This window comes from Vulpes lagopus, chromosome 23 (genome assembly GCF_018345385.1).
Source record: "Vulpes lagopus strain Blue_001 chromosome 23, ASM1834538v1, whole genome shotgun sequence".
NCBI lineage: Eukaryota > Metazoa > Chordata > Mammalia > Carnivora > Canidae > Vulpes > Vulpes lagopus.
Window position 1 is genome coordinate 15,846,678 of NC_054846.1, and position 24,246 is coordinate 15,870,923.

Sequence of the window (24,246 nt, forward strand, 5' to 3'; positions counted from 1 at the left end):
TTTTATGATATAATGTTGATCTCACGGACCTATATTGTATTGCCTCTTACAACCCTCGAGTTTTAAGTTGCAGTAAGGGACAAACCCATACTCTGAGCGGGTAATGATAGGTCTATCTATAAAAGTTGAAGTGAAGCATTTTGTTTTAGCTGAAGGATATACAATTTGTTCAAATTATAATAAAAGAAATTTATTCACGTAAAGATACTTACTGAGTACCTCTCTGTGTGCCAGCGATGTTAGACTCAGTAAACAAGACAGACAATATCTCTACTTCTTTGGAGGTTACTTCCTTTTTGATAACTTAGGTTTTTGAAGTAGAGGCTTCTTAAGGCTGAGAGGTGGCATGAACCTAATATGGAAGGCTTCTGTTGATTAATGGTTCTGAGGTTACCAGTTAGAGTCACATTTGCTTTTATTATATCTTCCGTAGCTTTTGTCTTCTCTACTATTTCAGAATGGTGACATGAGTAGTCATTTCCTTTAGAAGTTAAAGAAAAATAAAATGAGTATTTTGTCTCCTTTCCAGATGATATATAGACAGCTTACAAGTGATAATATCTTTTTATATTATTGTCTGAGAAAAAAATAAAATTTCCAGATTTCACTTCCCTACCAATCTTGGCTTTTTCCTATCTGTTGCTAAAATTTAAATTTATTCAACTTAAATTGAACCTTCATAGATCTTCTATCTCTGAAGTAACTTTATAATTTTTTCCTTTGAATTTGGAAAATTTACAAATCTCAAGTGATGACAGCATAGTTGAAGTCCATTAAAAAAAATTTTTTTTATTTAAATTCAGTTTGCCAACATATAGTATAACACCCAGTGCTTTTCCCATAAATCTCATGTCCTTAATGAAAAAATGCTATATAGACATATAGCAGGACTTAAAGCTTGAGATGAGTGAGTTTGCAATGATATAGCAATTTGATTATTGAAATGGCATATTATGTTCCAAATTACAGTGTTTAGCAAAACTGTAAGGTTGAGAGGTTTGAGATTTGAAAGGGATTGCACTTCTATTTTTTTTAACCTTTATTCACATCCTTGCTTCCATTTTTTTGGAAAATACCATTTAAAAATCTTTCTTCAGAGAGCTGACCAGGCAATATTTTTCTATTCCTTAGAATAGAAATACCGGGAACTAACATACTTTTATTTCTATTGTTCCTATACAGTTGCTTTTTTCATTTTCCACATTGATAATGACATGACCAAGAATGTAAATAGCCATGATGGCTGGAGCGGGTAATCATTCTCAACTGTCGCTATATCCTTCCCATCCCTTCCCCATTCCCTGCAGTTGTCAGATCCAAAGCTCTAGGAAATGAGAGCAGCTATATGTGGAGTTTGAAAAAAAAATCTAAAATTACTATTGTTCCGTTTGCTTTTGCTCCTGATATGTAATTTACTTTGAAACTTCTAGTTGTTAAAGGACATCTGAGTAGAAAAAAAGATGTACCGTTGTGTTAGGTTATTAATTCTCCTTAAATTTATTTATAAATTCCATGTAAAAACAATTCAAGGCCCAACAAGTTTTGTCTTTTGAAATATGACAAATGGATAATAAAGGGTAGAGGGCCAATTATAGCTGAGACCTCTGAGAACAAGAACAGGTTTTGGGGGCTTGCTTTATTATATATCAAGAATTATTTTAAAAGTATAATTAGGAGATTTTAGGAGAAATAGACTGATTGAAGTGAACACAGAACCCTGAAACAGACCGGGATATCTATTATGTTGCAGATCTGTAGAGAAGGACTTCTGAGTTAATGATGCTGAGATCCTTACTGTATTAGTTTCTTAGGGCTGCTATAACAAGTACCACAGACTGGGTGGCTTAAATAACAGAAATTTATTGATTTGCAGTTCTGGAGTCTAGAAGTCTGAAATCAGTTTGGCAGGATTGGTTCCTTGTGAGGGATGTGAGGGAAGAATCTGTTCCAGGCCTTTAGTTGGCTTGTTCATAGCCGCCATCTCCCTGTGTCTCTTCACAGCATACTCCCTCTATGTGTGTCTGTCTCTGTGTCCAAATTTCTCTTTTTCATCAGGAAATTTACCGGTCATATTAAATTGGGGATCCACCCTACTACAGTATGACCTTATCTCAACATAAATTATTATATAAATAATCATTTTATATCCAAATAATGTCATTTTTTGAGTTACAAGAAGTTATGATTTCAGCATATGAATTTTGGGAACATAATTCAACCCATAAAAATACCAATATGGAAAAAAAGTGAGATCAGAACCTTATGCCACAAACAAAAATTAAAGTATTGGGACACCTGCGTGGCTCAGTTGTTCAGTGTCTACCTTCAGCTCAGGGCATGATCCTGCGGATCGAGTCCCATATTGGGCTCTCTGCAAGGAGCCTGCTTCTCCCTCTGCCTGTGTCTCTGCCTCTCTCTGTGTCTCTCATGAATAAATAAAAATCTTCTAAAAATAAAGTATGCTAAAGCTTTAAATATGAAGACAAACCATAAACTTTTAGAAAATAATACAGGAAGATTTCTTTGTGAAGTTGAAATAGGGAAAAGTTTTCCAAACAAGAAACAAAAAGTAAAAATTGATATATCACATTAATTGGTTTTTGGATGTTAAACCAACGTTGTATTCCTTGAATATATCACACTTGGATGGTATAAATTATTTTAATATATATGGTATTTTGTTGTTAATATTTTGTTGCGAAATTATTACTTTTGAGGATTGTTGCATCTGTGCTCATGAGGAATATCGGTATGTAGTTTTCTTTTTTGTGATATCTTTGACTTTAATACCAGAATGATATTGGTCTTATAGAATGAAATATGGTAAAGTGTTCTTCTTCCACTATTTCCTGAAAGACGTTGAAAATATTTAGTGGGGTTCACCACTGAAGCCATTGGACATGGACTTTTCATTGGAGGAGGATTTTAAATTACCAATTCAGTTTTTTTTACTTGTTACAGGTTAATTCAGATTTTCTACTTTTTTTCTTGTATCAGTTTCAGTAATTTGTATGTTTCTAGGAGCTTGTCCATGTAATATAAATTATTGGTATAAAGTTCATAATATGCCTTATTTTAATTTTTCTAATGTTGGTAGAGATGTGTTCTCTCATTCATCCCTAATTTTGGTAATTTATATCATCTTTTTTTCATGGTCAGTCTGGCTAGCTAAAGTTTTGTCCATTTTTTTAATCTTTTTAAAGAACCAGCTTTTCATTTCATTTATCTTTGTCTACTATGTTTCTGTTTTTTCTTTCACTGAGGGATGACTCTAATATCCACTATTTTTTTCCTTTTGCTTGCTTTGGGTTTACTCTTTTACTAGATTCTTAATTTGGGAAACTAGGTTTTTATTTGGTTTCTTTCTTCTTTGCTAATACTGACTTTTACAGTATGAATTTCCTCTTATGTACTATTTTTTTGCTGCATCCCATCAATTTTGATGTTTTGTTTACTTTTTTTCATTCATCTCATAACATCTTCTGATTCCCCCTGTGATTTTTTTTTTTTTTGACTCCTAGGACATTCAGAAATGTATTGCTAAAAAAAAATTTAAAAAAAATGAAATGTATTGCTTAGTTTTCAGACATTTGTGAATTTTCCTAATTTCCTTCTATTTTTCAGTCCAGTTTAATTTCATGATTGGAAAATATACTTTCTATGACTATTTTAAAGGCACTGAAACTTGCCTTATGCCTAGCATGTGGTCCCTATTGGAGAATTTTCCATTTGTTTTTGAGAAGAATGGGTATTCCCCTGCTGTTGAGTATTCTTTAGATATCAGTTGATCGAGTTGGTTTCCTGTGTTCGAGTCTTCTAGATCTTTGCTGATTGTCTGTTTTTGTCTGTTTTTAGTAGTGGTATGTTGAAGTCCCCAGATATGTCACTGTTGTCAGTTTTTGCTTCATGTATTTTTGATCTGTGATGTTAAGTGTGTGTGTTAGTTTCCTATGAGTGCTATAACAAATTACCAAAAACATGGTGGCTTAAAACAACAGAAATTTTTTCACAATTCCAGAAGCCAGAAGCCCAAAATTAGTATTACTTTTCCTCCAGAAGTCTCTACCTCTGTCCTCACATCACCTTCTCCTCTTCTGTCTATAGTGAAATCTCTCCCTGCCTCCCTTTTACAAAGGATACATGGGATTACATTTAGGGTCCTTCCTGATAATCTTGCATAATGTTTACACCTCAAACTCCTTAATTTAACAGACCTTTTCTCCACATAAAGTACCAGCTACAGGTTCTAGAGATTAGGATTTAATATCTTTTTTTGGAAGTTGGACAGCATTTTTCAGCCTACCACTGTGCATATGTATTTATATTTGTTATTTTTTCCTGATGAACGCTGATGAACTGTTTTTTCATTATAAGTTGTCCCTTTTTGTTTCTAGTAATTTTTTAGTCTGTTTCACCCGATAATTAGTATAGCTTAGTCCACCTCTCTTAAAATTACTATTTGTATTATATATAGCTTTCCATTTTTTCACTTTCAACCTACTTGTATTTGATTATAAAGTGCATCTTTTGTAGTTAGCAGATAGGTGGATCATGTTATTTATCTAGTCTAATAGTCTTTGCCATTTAAAGCCATGATTGATGTGGTTGGATTCATGTCTACCATTTTACTAATTATGTTCTTTAGTCTTAGGTCTTTTGTTTCTCTGTTCCTAACTTTATAATTTTCTTTTACTTTGAATAGATCATTTTTAGTCTACTATTTTAATTTCATTGTTTTTTTTTACTATTTCTTGTAACTATTTTCATAGTTACATAGAGCATAGTGATTGCTCTAGAGACAGTATGCATCTTAATTTGTCTCATTTACTTCATAATAATACTAGCTTAATTTCAGTAGGGTTTAGTGACTTTTTCAAATCCAGCTATGTCCTCCCTCCCTATTTTGTGCTGTTGCCAAATATATTACTTCTATATATGTTATAAATCCACTACACAGTGTTACACCTATTGCTTTATGCAATCTATGTCTTCTAAAGAAGTTAGGAAATGAAAAAAAAATACCTATCAATTTTATTTCCTAATGTTACTTTAATAGAAACATTCCAAAATAAAAAAGAGTGCCTCAGATACTCAACATCATATAAGAATGGGGCAATTCCCATATAGGAAAAGTTCTGTAGAATTGAAGTTTATACTTTCAAATTCCAATGTTTGTCATTGTTTCTCTTAAAAAAATCTTTTTATGAAATGGATTATACATTTCCCTGTCTCTTAAGCAGAGAATTCTGAACGTAAATACCCCTTTCTGGAATACTCATGGCTAAATATTCAGATAGTCTTGTAATGTCCTGAAAAGTTAGAGGTATATAGAGCTTTTTGCTCCTCAGCCAAAATGATCCACATTTCTCTGCTTTCTTTTAGCTTTTTTTTTTTTCTTTTAGCTTTTCTGTCAGCATTTCAGAATTGTTTCTTGTGTCAACTGTCACTTCTTATCACTTTTCTCTGTCAGAGTTTCCATCTTTCTTTGAGCTATTATATTAGTTTATGCATATATGGCAAAGTAATAGTCTGAAGGATGACCCAGTGACTCCCATCTTTAAAGCTCATAAGCTTTTGGGGCACCTGGGTGACTCAGTGGTTGAGCAGCTGCCTTCGGCTCAGGTCATGATCACAGGGTCTTGGAATTGAGTCCCGCATCAGCCTGCTTCTCCCTCTGCCTATGTCTCTGCCTCTCTCTCTCTGTTTCTCTCATGAATAAATAAATAAAATATTTAAAAATATATAAAGCTCATAAGCTTTGTGCTTGTTTTCCTCATGGCCTTCAGTTACTTTGAGTTATGCTATGTTCTAGATGCACTAGAAGACCTTAAGTCTGAATTCTGGATAAATGAAACAAACTATATTTTGTTTAGTGACATATTACTGTGCTAGGTACGGGAAAATAAAGTGAAATATATCTAAGGTATACCAAATTCATGTTGGAAAAGTATCTAAATTAGTGTTTATTCTAGAGTATATAACTTAAGTAACTTCCTGCTGACATTATTATTTAATGTTTCATTAAAATATTAATGTAACATTAAGAACATTTTAAATTTTGTAAGAATAATTAAAAGAATTCCTCCCCACATATATTCACCATCTCCATAATTCTGAAAAGGTTTGTGTCTAATAGTGATTACTCATCCTTGCAGACTTCAGCCTCAGTGATACAGCTGGAAATATGAGGGAGAATTACAGATTTCTTTTTCTCCTGGCCTAAGAACCTATAATAGTTGTGGTAGCTTTTCACTTCTGGAACAGGTTCTAGCTCATAGATTTATGCCATTATTTTCTTACCACAGTGCCTACCACATGCTATTCCTTTTCATTGAAATGTGAGCCTACTCTTTTTTTTTTTTTTAAACAACAGATAATCAATTTATTAAAAAGGTTGATTTAAGCATCTGCAATGGTGACTTCAACCAAGACTCCAGGCTCAAAACTGATGGAGGTAATCTGTTTAACAATCTCAGAAGGACTGTGCAGATCAATGAGTCGCTTGTGGATCCTCATCTGAAAACGATCCCAAGTCTTAGAACCTTCACCACAAGGAGTCTTTCTCGTAGTGATTCTCAGAGTCTTGGTAGGCATCCGCACTGGTCCTTTCACTTTGAGATTCTTTTCCTTTGCACCTCTGATCAAGTCAGCACACACCTTTTCCAAAGATTTTACGTTGCGGCTGGTTAGAGTAATTCTAATTCGGTGAATCACCACCTCTGGTTCTACGGGTGTCTTCCCAGTGTCTTTAAATGCCATGGCTGTGGTGTGGCTTCCTGACCGACTTGTTCCTCAGCGAACAGCAGTGAGTCAGGAGCAGGAGAGAGGCACCCTAAGCTCCGCTCTAGCTGCGACAGCGTCTTCCTCAAAGAGCCCTACTCTTTTTTTAACCAAACTGTATCTTAAAACTCATAACCTTACCCTTCTTACCACCCCCCCCTCACAAAACAAAATAAAAACTTGCAAATAGCTTTTCTTAAAACTTATCTTCCTTGAACTGTTTCATAAAAACCTCTACATATTACTCTGTAGCCTCCCTGTAGCTCAGTCTTAATCTGATTTTATACACATATGACTCATAGGTCCTTGCCTAGTGGATATCTTCTATTCTCATATAGAGAATCCTGGTTACAAGTATAAACTGTATCATTTACAGTAATGTATTTTAAAATGTGGTGCGTGGAAAACAACCTGTATCAGAATCCCCTGGAAGTACAGTTAATAAATTGTGACATTTACCCATATGGTGATTTGTTTTTCTTATATTTGGATTCCTATATAGTTTTGACTGAGAGAGAAACAGCTAGCCAAAAAGAAGAAACATGCTGATTACTTTGATAGTTAAGTTTCTCATGACAGATAATTTTGCTTTATATGTTATAACTCACATATTTGTTTAGTACAAGTTAATAACCAAAATATCCATCAACAATTTGACATGATAAAAATTAAGCAATGGCCATGTTAGATTGATACCTCTCATCTCCAATACAGTTTTTTCCACTCTTAGGTTACATAGAAATTCACAAATGCTTTCTTCCAGCACTTGCTTTACTTTTTCACATTTAAGTGTCTGATCCTTGGTTTCTGGTATGAAAAACAGATCTAAGTTTACCTTTATTCATATGATTAGTCCATACCATTTATTTTGAAGTTCATCTTTTTTCCCCATTGTTTTGAGTTTAGGAAGGGAGTTTATATCTCCTTTTTTGGCAACTAACACTAAACCACTAGGATAGTTCAGAATAAGTACTAAACAAATATTTGATGAATAAATATGTGAGCAATTTAATATATTTCTTTAAGTTCTTGAAGTAGCTTAATGTGCTGATTCAGGGGAAAAATAATAAACAAAGTGTCATCTTTGGTAACTTAGTACTTGTCCAGAGCAATTTAAGTTCTCCAGAGGTTAGAAGGAAGAAGGAGAAGGAGGTGGAAGAGAAGGCAGATTTTATACAGAATTTAATCCTTGTGTAAATTATCACAGTAACATGCTGCCAGGTACAGCTGGAAATTCTAATTTCTGCCAGGGACTAATGATAATGGTTGGAGAAAAAAAGTGAGACTAATGGGCTCACGATATGGGACTAGAAGTTGAATTCACAGACAATTGCTTCCTCACCCAATTCCTCTTATGACCACCATTGCTTCTTGCAGTGCTCTGCAGGGCTGGGAAGAAGTTGCCTTCAGTCCCTCATTGCTTTTGTTTCTGGCACTGAGCCATGTCACCCACAGTTGCAGTGTACCTGAAAAGCATCATGTTTGCTATGGGTTTTCTTCTGCTTATGGATGCTCTCGTGTAACTCTCTGCACAGTGATCAACCCAATAAATGACTGTTACTGAAGTATTTATGTCTGTTGGACTTGCCAAAAAGTAGAATACATCCAACATATTTTTTTCCAGCTAAAATGTGTAACCCAGCAAATTTCTTGGTCATGGTAGCCAGAAAGTGACCCTTTACCAAAAAAAGAAGAAAAGGAAGATGAGGATTGTTTTATGCTTTTCCAGCATGATTATTTTTTACGACTTGGTTGATTCTTGTACTCTATATTTGAGAATGATCGTTCAAAAATAATGTTAGGTTGGATATCAGAGTACTTGCAATGCTAGGAAAAAATGAGTGGTTTTGAGAGTATTATATAAATATGAAAAGGTGGGCTGGTTTTCTCTATATTAACAGATATTCCAAATATGTTAGGATACTTTCTGTAAAAGGTAGATATTCTGGTTTCTTATTTTTAAACAAAGGCAAATTTGGTTTGCCTAATTGTTCTCATATTAAATAATATATTAAGTTGAATGTCATAGTGCTTGTATTTTACATAGAAATGCACATCTCATGTTTCTGAGGTATTTTAGATTTTTTTTAGCTTAAATCAGTTTCTGAATTTTTTCTCTCTTCCTTCTTCCCTCTTTTTTATTCAGTTTATTTTTTGTTTTAAATATTTATGTCCTACTTGAACATTAAAATTTTTTTCTGCATTTTATTTGAGAATCTTTTTTAAAAGATTTTATTTACTTATTTACTTACTTACTTATTTAGAAAGTGAGAGGAGGAGGAGGACAGAGGGAGGAGAGAGAGAATCTCAAGCAGACCTCATGCTGAGTGCCTAGAGCTGGATATGCAGGGTTCGATCTCACTACCATAAGACCATGACCAGAGTGGAAATCAAGAGTTAGATGTTTAACCAGCTGAGCTAGCCAGGTGTCCTGAGAATCATTTTCAACTTAGAGTTGCAGGAATAAAAATACCACATAGAACATTTATATGTTCTTTCCCCAGTTTAACTGTTGACTCTGCCTGCCCTTGGAGGGCAGCGGGGGAACATACACAGAAAGTTGACTTATCTCTGTGGGATTGGGAAAAAGCACAAACTCAGTTGAGTGCATCACAAGACCTTCCTTACAATAAATGCTGAAAGGAATTCTTCAAGCTAAAATGAAAGAATAATAACTTGTAAATGAAAACATGAAAATTTAAAACACACTGATAAAGTTAAGTGTATAGTCAGAAAAAGAATATTCTAATACTGTATTATTAGTAGTGTGTTAATCACTTAACTCTATTATAAAAATTAAAAGACAAAAGGATTAAAAATAACTAGCTATCATAATCTGTCAATGGATATGCAATATAAAAAAATACAAATTCTGACATCAAAAACCTAAAATGGAGGGGGATAGAATTTTTCTATGCAAAGTTATGAATTTAAAATAGGCTTAACGTAGTAAGATTTCTCTTTGTCTTTTTTTTAAAGATTTTATTTATTTATTCATGAGAGACACACACATAGAGAGAGCGAGAGCAGAGACACAGGCAGAGGGAGAAGCAGGCCCCATGCAGGGAGCCTGACGTGGGACTTGATCTCAGGTCTCCAGAATCAGGCCCTGGACTGAAGGCGGTGCTAAACCGCTGAGCCACCCGGCCTGCCAATCTTATTAGTAAGATGTTTTATATAAGCCTCAGGATAACTACAAAGCAGAAAGATTAAGAGAATATACTCTACATGCTAGATACACAAAAAGATAAGAGAATCAAAGCATACCATTTCAGAAATCATCAGTTCACAGAGGAAGACAGCAAGAGAGAAAGAAAGGACTGTATAACATCCAGGAAACAATTAAAAAGATGGCATTAGTAAGTCTTTACCTATTAATAATAGCTTAGATATAGAAGAGAGAAATCAACAATAATACATTAATAGTAGGTGGTTTCAGCACTTCACTTTCTAATTTTTTTTTATTTATTTATGATAGTCATACAGAGAGAGAGAGAGAGGCAGAGACATAGGCAGAGGGAGAAGCAGGCTCCATGCACCGGGAGCCCGATGTGGGATTCGATCCCGGGTCTCCAGGATCGCGCCCTGGGCCAAAGGCAGGCGCCAAACCGCTGCGCCACCCAGGGATCCCAGCACTTCACTTTCAACAATGGATAGATTATCTAGACAGAAGAGCACTAATACATTGGACTAGAATTATACTTAAGACCAAATGGACGTAGCAGATAAATACAGAATGTTTTATCCAACAATGGCAGAACACATATTCTTCTTAAGTGCACACAGAACATTCTCTAAGTAAATCATATGCTAGGTGAGAAAACAAGTCTTGGCAAATTTAAGAAGAATGAAACCATACTAACTTTCTTTTTCAAAATAGTGATGTAGAGCTATCCCAGATACAAACCTGTGCATATATAGTCAACTGATCTTTGGCAGGAGTGCCAGGAATACACAGTGAGGGGAGGATAGTCTATTCAATAAATGGTGTTAGGAAACTGGATAACCACATGCAAAGGAATGAAAGTCTTACATTACTCACAAAAATCAATTTGAAATGGATTAAAGGTGTAAATATAAGAACTAGAACTATAAAACTTGTAGAAGATAACATAGGGAAAAAACTCTCTGACATTGATATTGCAATAATTTTTTTAAAAGATTTTTTATTCATGAGAAACACAGGAGAGAGAGAGAGAGGCAGAGACACAGGCAGAGGGAGAAACAGGCTCCATGCAGGGAGCCCGACATGGGACTCGATCCCGGGTCTCCAGGATCATGCCCTGGGCTGAAGGCGGTGCTACACTGCTGAGCCACCTGGGCTGCCCTGGCAATAATTTTTTTTTTATATGACTCAAAAGCAAAGATAAACAAATGAGAGTACATCAAACTAAAAAGCTTCTGCCCAGTAAATAGTCAACAAAATATAAAGGCAAGCTATGGAATGGGAGAAAATATTTTCGAACTTTATATACAATAAGATTAATACCCATTTTATATAAGAAACTTATGCACCTCAATAGCAAAAATAAAAAAGAAAGAAAGAAAGAAAAAAAAAGACCTCAATTAAAAATAAGCAAAATATCTGAATAGATATTTTTCCAAAGACATACAAATCGCCCACTGGTATACACAAAAAGGTATTCAGTATCACTAATCATCAGGGGAGTGCAAATCAAAACTATAATGTGTACCTGTTAGGATGGTTTTTTCAAAAAGACCATATAGCAGGTGTTGGCCAGGAATAAAGAAGATGGTGTGTATACAGTGGAATATTATTTACCCATGAATAAGAATGAAATCCTGCCATTTGCAACAACATGGATAAACCTAGAGAACATTATGCTAGGTTAAATTAGGCAGGCAGAGGAAGACAAATACTGTATGATCTAATTTACATATGGAGTCAATTAAAAAAAAGATGCCAAATTCATTCATAGAAACAGAGTAAAATGGTGGTTACCAAGTCTCTAGGGTGGAGGAAATAGCATCTGCTAGTCAAAAAGATATAGAGCTTTAGTTACAAGATGAATAAGCCCTGGGGATCTAACGTACACCATGTAAATGAAACCAATAGTTATTTAATACTATAATTAGTAATACAGTGTTATGCATGTGAAATTTGCTAAAAGAGTAGAACTTAAGCACTTTACCATATACACTAAAAAAGAAAAAGGTAAAACTATGTTAGCTGATAGATATGTTAATTAACCTGATTCTTGTAATTATTTCACAAAGTACACCTATGTGAAATCTTCACAGTATGCTCTTTAAAAATATACAGTTTTGTCAGTTGTATTTTAATCTAAAAATTTTTTTAATCTAAAAAATTTTTAATAAAATTGTGGTTATGTGTATAGTATCTAAAAATAATAAAAATATAAGGGCATATACCAACACCTTAATAGTTGATGCTGGGGTGAGACCTGGGTCGATCCCAGGTCTCCAGGATCAGGCCGTGGACTGAAGGCAGTGCTAAACCACTGAGCCACCCGGCCTGCCAATCTTATTAGTAAGATGTTTTATATAAGGCTCAGGATAACTACAAAGCAGAAAGATAAAGAGAATACATTCTACATGCTAGATACACAAAACGATAAGAGAATCAAAGCATACCATTTCAGAAATCATCTGAAATGGTATTTTTTTCTCTTCTAAATTTTCTTTAGGGACTAGCTCTTATTTTTAATAACAAAAATATAACAATATAACAATATTAATATAACAATATATTAACATTGTGTTTGGAAAATGGTAACAGACTTATACATTAGAAAGAAGTTTAGTGGTCTATAAGGATAAGATAAGGGAAACATTTTTTTAAATCATTCTAGAGAATCAACTGCCAATAGAATACAAAGGTCATTGGTTTATTTCCTAAATAGAGATTGATTTAAAATGTCTCTTGCACAGAGCATAAAGACTCCTAACTCTGGGAAACGAACTAGGGGTGGTGGAAGGGGAGGAGGGTGGGGGGGAATGGGTGACGGGCACTGAGGGGGACACTTGACGAGATGAGCACTAGGTGTTATTCTGTATGTTGGTAAATTGAACACCAATAAAAATTAATTTATTAAAAAAAATAAAATGTCTCTTGCCTAGGCACTGACACTTGACAATTGCCATATGAAATGAATGAATAAGCTTATAGTCTGAAAAGTGTATGAAATAGGAAATAATGGGATTTTCTACATGGCTGTAGCATAGGTTTCTTGGGCAAGAAAAGCCAATGATAAGTCTTGAGAAGTAGGTGGAGGCCACATTTATGAAGAAGCTTTTATACCTTACTAAGGAGTTGGTACCTCATCTTATAGACAGCCAGGAATCACTAGGAAGACACAGAAGGGGCATGATTATATTTAATTTATTGATTAGGAAGATGGAAATGTGAACTTTGGGCTAGAGTTGAGAAAGAGGAGACAGGAAATTCAGGAAGCTATTATAGGGAACTGAGCAAAAGATGAACAAGAACAGTAGTTAAAACAATGGCAGAGGGGATAGAGAAGACATTCTAGATATCTGGGTCATAATAGAAGTTGAAGATGACCTTGAGATTTTAAACTGAGATTACTGGGTGAATTGTCTTACTAACAACTGAAATATGTATTATAGGAAGAGGATTAAATACACTTTTTAAGAAAGATAAATTCAATTTTGAATATATTAGAGATATTTTTAATACGGATTTCAGAATATAGTGGGGTAAATGATAATAGTAGGGTAAATGATAGTTCTATTAAGTAACTTTTAAATTCCTGTTTTATCTTGCAAGTACAGTAATAGATAATATTAACATGTAATTGATTGAGATAATTAGACCATCTTTTCCTGACTCTTCTGGCTCATTTTTGCCACACTAGCCTTTCTTATCTCTTATTTGGACTATCCAATAAGCTGCTTTCTAGTCTCATTACCTCTTTAGATGTATTTAATATACTGCTGAAGGGTCTATCTTCTAAACGTGTAGTACAACCATATTATTCTCTTGCATTGAAATCATGACTGTAGTGGTATTCCTTTTAGAACCACCCCCCACCAATTACACCACTCAGCTACACATAGAACTCAGCTACACATAGAAATTATGCCTGTAGTATATTGTCACAGTAAATTTTTTGTCTCTGACATTCTATTTTCTTTTTTTTTTTTTTACATTCTATTACAGTGAGTGAAATCTGTTCCCTCTAACTTCTTCTTGTTGATCTTTATTCCATCCCCAAGACCCAAACAAAGCAAATTTAAATGTTACTTAGTGCTTCTGATATATGGTTGACAACTGCATGGGTCTATTTATACATGAACTTTTTTTACAGTACTCTAAATGACTTTTCCTTATGATTTTTTTTAAGAATTTATTTATTTATTCATGAGAGAGACAGAGAGAGGCAGAGACATAGGCAGAGGGAGAAGCAGGCTCCCTGCAGGGAGCCCAGTGTGGGACTCCATTCCCTGACCCCAGGATCATGCCCTGAGCCAGAGGCAGGTGCTTAACCCCTGAGCTACCCAGGCATCCCTCCTTATGGTTTTCTTAATAACATTTTCTTTTCTCTAACTTATTTTATTGTAAAAATATTGTATATAATGTATATAACATACAAAATATGTATTAATTAGCTGTTTATGTTATTGGTAAGGCTTCCCGTCAATAGTAGGCTATTAGCAGTTAAGTTTAGAAGAGTTAAAAATTATGTATGGATTTTTGACTGGGAGAAGTGGTTAATGCCTCTAACCCCCACGTTGTTCAGCAGTCAATTCTATAAATATAATGGCCAGAACTACAAAGTCCTTTTTTTTTCTGTGAAATCTCAGGTGTACTTTGTATTTCTCTTAGAACTTTCTTTATTCTGCTACGTACTATACCTACTGCTATTAGCCTAGCTTTTTGTCTTTCTCATTATCTGTAAATAATAGCATAAATTTAATAAGATTCCAGGAAATATTCCATAGACACACCTACAGTTCTAATTCAGGTGAATTTAAGTCGCATGTGTAAGATTTGGTCATGTGTTTTGCACTTACATATCAACTACCTCAATAATTTTGTAAAATTGTGTGATACATGCATGGACAAGTATGATGCATATATACTCAGAATATTAGGAATGTTGTCCCAGATGTTCAGTATTAGCTAACTTGTAACCATGGTTAAGTTACTTAACCTCTCTTGACAGCAAATAGATAATGGATATTAAATAAGGGCAGTAGGTTTTAAGCATTATGACAGATTTAGAATAGGTGTGATACTAAATGATCACGTGGCCACTGACACAAGGGAATTGTGATGTAAAAGAAGATTAAATCTTCTTTACTGTGGTAACACAAAATAATGATGGGTAACACTTTTTTGATGTGAAAATGCATTCAGTAGAGAAAATTAATGGGTCAGCACCATGTCTGAGTTTCTTACAAGGACATCTGAAGTTATTTATTACTCCCGTGAAAATGTCTTCAGCCTATTCTTTACATAAAAGTGTCTGCAATTCATGCATTAAATGTTTATAATCTAGCACTGGTTGATAGAATCTGCATTTCAACTCCAAAAATTAGTAGTTATGGATAACTTGAGATTGATGATCCCATAAAAGAAATAAATTATGAATTCATAGTCTAGAGTTGTAGAGTTGAAGAAGAAATATATTATTATAATGTATGACTTGCAAGTAGAGAAAAGCATTTTAAAAAAATGTTTTCTCAGCACATTTCTTTCATTGCTTCTCAAAGTCCAGTGTTTCGTTCAGCAAATATTTATTGGTACCTACCCTGTGCCAATTCTGGAAAGATACAAGGACAAATATTATGGAACTCTGCCATAAAGGGAATTTACTATTTATTAATGGAAATAACTGGTACAGAATGTGATAAATTGGAGCATAGGTGACAGAGCAACTAACTTTGTTCAGGGAATGAAGATATTTAAAAGACATTTGAGCTGGGTATTGAAGGATTTTCTGTCTCTAAGAAATACATTTCATGTTTGAGTATAATTGATCTCTTAGGGCTTTCATCTGATCATATTGCCTTTTTAGACTATATATACATATCCTGTTTTTCTAAATATAACTATTTTTACTGCTGATTTTATGATTTACAGTTTTCATATAGACCAAAAAGTAGTTGTTTAAATGGAGATGGAAAGTTTCTTTCCAAGATAAAGTCTGAGCTGGTAGGCAATCCATGGAATTAGGAAAAATGTAATCTGTGATGTTCCCAGTTCCTTCTGCCTTGTTCTTCCATTGCCTTGGGTTTATTCTTTTGCAGTCAGCTTTCATATTCACATTCTAGCCCTTTGGAAAGAGACAAGCAGCTTCTCTTTTAAAGGATGTGACTAGGAAGTTGGGTGCATCACTTCTGCTCACATCCCAATTTCTAAAATTTAGTCTCATGTTTGCTGTTAACAGCATGGGAGTTTGGGGTGTGTAATATCAAGCTCAGTTCCCTAAATTGCAAAGCAGGATGGGTCTGTTGCTAAAAGTAAAAAAAATAAAATGGATTAGTGGGAAAGATTTAGTTGTCTGTACTATAGTAAATCAGGAAATAGATATTATAAAATATGCCAGGAGAAAATTTCTGGTTTTGTACTTGGGAGTTCTAATGGAGCAGTTTATTTGGCTTCATTACTATCACCTTATTTTATTAAAACTGTCTTTGTCATCCTTTGCTTTTCTTTCTTGATACTACCTGAAAAAAAGGCATTAATAGGAAGAAGAAAGGATCACACAGTGGTAGAAAAAAGAATTAAGGGGATTAACTTGAATCCCTTGAGGAGGAAATTTTTGTCTGTTTTATATTCCCAGTTTCCTATGGAACAAGAACTATTTGTGGAAGCTAGGGAAGGTCGAGAGTTCTAGAGTAAGAACAGCAAAAAACAGGCGAGAAAGCTTTACTCACAGTTAGCAGTAAAGGTTTCCTCCAAAGTGAGCTTGCTCTATACTTCTGGCATTTATCAGGAAGTAGGAAAAGTAGGTCAGCAAGGAAAAAAACGTGTTGTGGCAAAGTGACAGAATATGGTGTGGGCAGATGGTCCAGTAAGATTCGCTTACCATTCTGTTCTCAGAAAAGATGTTCTGAAGTATGGGAAACATTATTCAAGAGATTACTTATTAACTATTTTCAATTCTCAGGAAAGATAGCCAAAGTATAAGTCCAGGGAAAGCGCATTCTGAAGTTTATCTACATTTATCAAGAAAATGGATGGCTTACGCAAGTTCAAGAAAGGTATATCCTTGGGTTTTGGACTTAGCGAGAAAATAGGTTCTTTTATGTGTGAGAGTCGCAGAAAAATCTTAACCCCTTATAGAAGGAAGCCTCCTATATTTAACTTATATGAAAAAATATCTCATCATAATGACAGAGATTGAAGTATCAAAGTATAAAAGTAGAATTACCAACCAGAATGGCCTGTGATTGCACAGAAATTGTGATTTCAAGTGCTTGAAAAAATTAGCGACTCATTTCTAAATAAATAAAACATTAGTTGCAGGTATTCTATTCATCCTCATTCATGAGCAAAAAATAAATAAATAATCTAAACAGAAATAGAGGAGTTCACCTGGGTGGCTCAGTCAGCTCAGGTCATGATCCCAGGGTCCTGGGACTGAGCCCTGTGTCAGGCTTTCTGCTCAGCATGGAGTCTGCCCCTCACTCTCCCTCTGCCTGCTGCTCCCGCTGCTTGTGCTTTCTCTGTCAAATAAATAAATACAATCTTAAAAAAATAAATAGAAATCCAGATCCTAGTATTCTCACAACAAATTACAGTCCCACATTTATTGCTAACAACACTGACAATATGTACCATATGAACTTCCTGGTGAATTTATTCATTATTGATCTTGCCACTTACAATGGCTGAAAGTAGACCAGTGGTACCTAAGGGTGAGATACTAGACACATCTCTGGCTTTAGAGTCTTCTCATCCTCCTGTTTTTACAGATTTATTTATTTATTTTAGAGAGAGGTGGCAGGGGACATGGGTTGCAGAGGGAGAGGGAGAGTCTCAAGCAGACTCTACATTGAGCAGGGAGCCCGACGCAGGACTTGATCCCACGACCCTGAGATCACGATCTGAGCTGAAATCAAGAGTCAGAGGCTTAACTGACTGTACCACCCAAACACTCTTGATTCAGGTCATAAGCAGGCAAAATTCTGAGCATTAATCTCCTGCAGAAATACTTCTTAATGTAAATGTTCCTAGCAGTGTTGCAAGTGATTCTTTTGGATCTTTTACAAAAGTATAAATTGAAGATACCATTCATTTTTTGCATGTAATATTGATCGTCTTAAACCATGTGTGCTAGCAGTTCTTTATATTCTTTATTCATCCAACAATTAACAGGTCACATACCTATCTAGGCTCTAGAATAGTGTTGTTGACCAAAAGTTTCTGTGATGATGGAAATATGTATTATCCTTTATGGTAACCACTAGCCATATATGGCTATTGAGCACTTGAAATATCACTAATATTACTGAGGAACTGAATTTTACATTTTAACTGACTTAAATTTAAATAGCTATAATTGGCTAGTAGTTACAGTATATGTGGTGAAGCTGTTGAGATACAGTGGTTAAAAATAAAGTCTCTGGGGTGCCTGGGTGGCTCAGGTAGTTAAGTATCTGACTTTTGATCTCAGCTCAGGTCTTGATCTCAGGGTTCTGAATTCAAGCCCCTTATTGGGCTTTCACACTGGGCGTGGAGTCTACATTGATTGATTGAGTAAGTGAGTGAGTGAGTGAGTGATTAAAGTTAGATAGTAGGTAAGTTCCTACCTTCTTGAGTTTACTTTTCTATTTTGATATCCATGAACCAGTTTAAACACTTTATTGTATGTAACCTTACTTAAGCCTTTTAAAAAATTGTATCGTTTGTTGTGAAACTTTTAGTTTTACTCTTTGCTATGGACTGTATTGTGTTGATATGTTGTAGCCCTATTTCCCATGTCACTCTACCGGACATATAGGGCATCTAAGGAAGTAATTAAGTTTAAATGAGGTCATAAGGGTAAAACCTCTATCCAATAGTGCTGGCATCTTTTACAACAGCCATGTTATGGAAGGAGATAAATTCCCATTGATAGATAAGCAGATAAAAGAAGGTATGATATGTATATACAGTGGAATATTACTCAGCCATAAAAAGAATGAAATCTTACCATTTGTGACAACATAGATGGACCTAGAGGATATTATATTGAGTGCAGTAAGACAGAGAAAGAGGAATATCATGTGATTTCACTTATATGTGGAATCTAAAAAACGAAACAAACAAAACAAAATAGACTGATTTTAAATACAGAGAAAAAACTGGTAGTTTCCAGAGGGAATGGGTATAGGGGGATAGGAAAAATAGGTGAAGGGGATTATGAGGTACAAACTTTAGTTTTAAGAAAGAGTAAGTTGTGGGATCCCTGAGAGGCTCAGTGGTTTAGCGCCTGCCTTCAGCCCAGAGCATGATCCTGAAGTCCTGGGATAGAGTCCCCACGTCAGGCTCCCTGCGTGGAGCCTTCTTCTCCCTCTGCCTGTGTCTCTGCCTCTCTCTCTGTGTCTTTCATGAATAAATAAATAAAATCTTTTAAAAAATAAAATGAGTAAGTTGTGGAGATGTAAAGTACAGCTTAAGGAATATTGTCAATAATATTGTTACAACTTTGTATAGTGACAGAGAGTAACTGGACTTACTGTGTTGAATATTTCATAATGTACATAAATATGGAATCACTGTGTTGTACACCTGAAATTAACACTGTATGTCATTTATACTTAAATTTCAAAAACAAGACAAAGCAAAACTGGTAGCCTTCTACAAGAGGAAGACACCAGAGATCACTCTCTCTGTCATGTGAGGACACAGTAATAATATTAGTCTGCAAGTCTGAAAGTGAGGATGAGAGCTCTCATCAGAAACTTAAACCTGGGGCAGCCCGGGTGGCTCAGTGGTTTAGCACCGCCTTTGGCCCAGGTCCTGATCCTGGAGACCTGGGATTGAGCTCCCTGTATGGAGCCTACTTCTTCCTCTGCCTGTGTCTCTTCCTCTCTCTCTCTCTCTTTCTGTATGTGTGTGTGTGTGTGTGTGTGTGTGTGTGTGTCTCATGAATAAATAAATAAATAAATCTTTAAAGAAAAGAAAGAAAAGAAAAGAAAAGAAAAGAAAAGAAAAAAAGAAAAGAAAAGAAAAGAAACGAAACTTAACCCTGCCAAAACCTCAGTCTTGGAGTTTTCAGCCTCCAGAACTTTGAGAAAATAAATTTCTATTGTTCAAGCCCCTTAGTCTATGGTAGTTTGTTATGACAGCCTGAGTACACTAAGACATCCCCAGACTTCCTATTCTTCTTGAGTATCATGGTTCTCGTTAGCTTCTGTGCTTTCTACTTGTACTGCTAGTTGCAATTGCTGTCAAATCTAATTTTCCAATGGTAACTCTACATAATATATTTGCTTTATTACTTCTACTTCTTGTATTAACATTATGTTCATCTTTGCCTGCCAGATACTTTTTACCCAAATTTCATATATACTTTAGGGACTATCTTAAATTTTAATTCCTCAAGGAACTTTTTCTCTACTACAGCTTCTCCCCTTCCTTGAATTGCTATAGAATTTAGGAATTCTATAGGAATTCCTGCAACCTAATAGATGTTTCTTACTTTTCTGTTTGATGTCCTTAAACGTAAAATTCTTCTAGGGCTGGGATCTTACCTTTTTCATTAGCACCAATCTTCAATTAGCTTAATCCTAAAGAAAAGAGAAGATTGACTTACTCAGGCCAAGGGAATTATGCATACAAATTACAGTTTATCCAATATATCAAGCCTAGTAATTTGAAAAATTGTGTTTGGTAAATCTTGTCTTTGGATATTGCTCTGATAATATTGAGCAGATACTTATATAAAACAAAATTCTATGATATTTTGCCTTACATTCTAAAACAAAGCAAAGGTAATGTAGATTGTACCTTTTTTTCATTGGCAAAGTATGAATGAAAGTAACAAGAGAGAATATTATTTCATAGATTCCTTTAAAAACAATTCATGTTTCCAATTTTCTATTTCTCTTGAGTGTCATGGGCTCACTAATATACCAGAGGGAATATTGATATATATGCTTTTTCATTTTGTTAAACTATGCTCTAGGAAATAAAATTTAGAAAATATTGATGTGTTAGAAATGGGTATTTTAAGTATTTTTTCTTCATTTTAAATATTTTAGGGCACTACTTGGATAGTTAAGGAGAATTCTGATTTTGATTATTAGAAAGCTGAGTATCTTAGTTATATCTTTTCAGCAGAGCTACTGTTCTACAAAGTTACATCAATACTTAGCATAGTTTGGCAAACTAAATTTGAAGTCATTGCATCCCAGTTGTTTAGTAACCCATTGGCAGGAGAAAGATGGCAATGTTCTTTCCAGGCAGTTTGTTCATTCAAATATTAAGACAAGGCCTAGTCTGCCTTATATGTCTATAGCTGCCAATTTTCCTGTGGCTTCTTTATTTCTTTATCCCTCTATCCAGCTGCTACTCACAGCTATTGCCACATTTACCCTCTGGCTCGTGGGATAGAATGTTTAGCTTCCCCTGAGGCTGCTGTTAATGCTTCCTTTTTACTCTGCTGGCTGGGAATGCACTTGGCATCCTCAGTCTCAAACCTCTCCTCCCTCTTTTTTTCCACAGACACCAAGCACTTAAGTAGCACTTTCAGCCTCCACCGGTTATCAGTAGTAGCTTTCAACCCCTCATTTCTGGTCTGGTAACTCAGCACATTGTCCCAAGAGACCTTGACTAAGCCAATTTGCCTCCTCTTCCAAGCTCTTTGCTCTCTCAATCTTCCTTTTCTCTTTTCTTCCTTATCCATTTCCTTGTCTCCCGTTTTATTTTTCTTTTACTCTTCTTACTATTCCTGATTTTTTTTCTTTCTTTTTTTAGTATATAGTAGATGCCACAGAGGCAAATATTTGCAGTAGAAAATAAAACAGTAGTTAATATTAAACATTTTAAAAGTTTGCCCAACATTTTAACTCATTCACCTCAAAAAAAGGTGTTTTTGTTTTGTTTTGTTTAATATCTTTGTCTCCTTGCCACTGTATGACTATACTACAGGTTCTGTAATATAAGTTCATGGGCCTTTTGTTTTCATTTATATGCAGAGTTGCAGATTCTCTATTTACATAGGTCTACTTGTTCAAATCAGTATATGGAAAAAGATAAAAAGTATTCCCAGCAAATATTTTACAAGGAAAAGAAAATCCACTTAGATAATATTTTTTTGCCTAAAATGATTTAAATATGCAATTTGATTTATCTTTCAAAATAACTCCTTTCTGACTATTCTATGAATATTAGCTTTTTATTTTTCAAGTAATGGCTTATAAACATCTTTAGAAATTTATAATCTAAAAAAATAAATTTATCATCTAAGACTTGTGACCCAAAGATTAGAAAATAAAGATAATAAATTATATATTTGGAATTATATATATATTATATTATATATAATTATATATTTGGAATCAAGAATAACAGTGTTCTGCAGGCCTTAGTCATTAACTGCTAACAAGTCTGCAGGTCAATTCTAAATACCTGCAAAATAGAAACATGAAAAATTCATATGGAGAGTAATAGACCTGAATAAGTCACTTAAAGCCCATATCTTCTTCCTACCCTCATTCCCCTTTGTTTTAATGCTTTCCTGTAGAAAAATAAATAAACTTTAGGTAAAGTTTGTGTTTTATAAATCTAACAATAAATTAAATAAATAAATAAATAAATCTAACCAATTTGTATTATTTTTCTGTAACCCTATTTAACCAAAATATGTATTGTTTTAATCTCCAACAAGTCCTCATTATAAAAGTACAAAAAATCTTTCTTGTCATAAAACCCTAAATGTATTTTTAGTTTTGTTTAATTTGTAAGGTTTAATGTTGGGTTTATGTTTAAAGGAAGCATCAACCCATAAGACGTTCCTTACCTTTTCAGAACCTTAGGTAGGAGTGCCAACCACTCTGTTTCTTTGCTGAGGCCAGGGGAAAGGAAGGAGCAAGAATGGAGAGGGACATCTGCTTATTACATTCCAAAATAAAAATTCTGAGTCTACAGCTCTTTAGAAAAGGTTTTACAGACAGTGTTTCACGGACTCTTATAGATGTAAAAAGTGCATCACTGTTTCCCTAATGTTCATGTTAAAGAAATAATAATCAAAAGATACCTTATTATAGTGAATTGAATAAACCTTTTAAAGCTGCACATGTGACCCCTGCCAGGCTGTAATGCCACACTACCCTTTTTCCACCATCTCTGCAACTGATGGGTGGGTACTGACACTTTCAGCATTTAGAAATTCTTTTTGAGAGTACCTTGCTCTAATTTAAGCCCATTTTTAAAATTTCTACCATCAGGAGGTTAACTGCTACTTCCATTTTGTTAGGCTTCTGTGCTGAGAATACAACAATGGTGCTCTCAGTTTTTCATATGCCATTTTTTCATATATAGTGCCTTGGAATACTTCTGTCACACAAAGATTTTATGATACCTGCATGACAAACTTCTATAAATTATCTAAGTGCTTCATGCCCTTGAAAAAAGACTTTTTAGGTTACCCTTAGAAAATTGACCAAAAAAAATTTGTTTAAAGTAATCTTTCCTTTAGTAAATTAGTAAATGTAATTTTATTTATTTTTTTAAAGATATTTATTTATTTATTCATTCATTCATTCATTCATTCATGATAGAGAAAGAGAGAGAGAGAGAGAGGCAGAGACACAGGCAGAGGGCGAGGCAGGCTCCATGCAGGGAGCCCGACGTGGAACTCGATCCCGGAACTCCAGGATCACGCCCTGGGCCAAAGGCAGGTGCTGAACCGCTGAGCCACCCAGGGATCCCCAGTAAAAGTAATTTTAAAGAGTGGTATAATTTGTTCTATTTCTGCATGCAGTACTCCTTGCTAATATCCATAAGAAAATATGTGGATTCATACTCATAGAAGCATTATTCAGCTTAGCTAAACAATGGAAAGAACACAAATGTCTATCAACTGACGAATAGATTAACAAACTTTTGTATATCTGTATCGACAAATATTATTCAGCCATAACAAAGAATGAAGTACTGATACATGCTACACCATGGGTGCACCTTGAAAACATGATGCTAAGTAAAAGAATCCAGACACATATTCTTACTTTTATGTAGTGGTTTATTATTAGTGTGTTTTATTAATGGATAAATTAAGAGTATGTAAGAAATTAATATATAATTCATAGGAATAGCTAAGAAATTATTTTAGTGAATTCTGTATGAATGTAGTATATCATTGTATTGTCCAAGTAATTGGTAAGGTACGTATTAGTCCTCTATTTGTAACATTATTGTCATTCTATTTGAAGACATTTGTGCTATTGCTTTCATATATGGCAGGTTTTTCCTATGTTACATATACGTTAAACTTCCCTTTCAATATGGCTATAAGTTCTGCT

The 24,246-nt window shown here is 34.5% G+C and overlaps 2 protein-coding genes across 2 annotated transcripts in view; one reads left to right on the plus strand and one right to left on the minus strand.

The window, feature by feature from the left end:
- Positions 1-24,246, plus strand: part of LRBA (LPS responsive beige-like anchor protein) — a 730,439-nt gene that overhangs the window by 601,078 nt on the left and 105,115 nt on the right.
- Positions 6,385-6,774, minus strand: LOC121481142 (40S ribosomal protein S20-like). Its single transcript, XM_041738217.1, has one exon. The coding sequence runs from the start codon at positions 6,757-6,759 to the stop codon at positions 6,400-6,402; it is 360 nt and encodes a 119-aa protein (XP_041594151.1). The 5' UTR covers positions 6,760-6,774; the 3' UTR covers positions 6,385-6,399.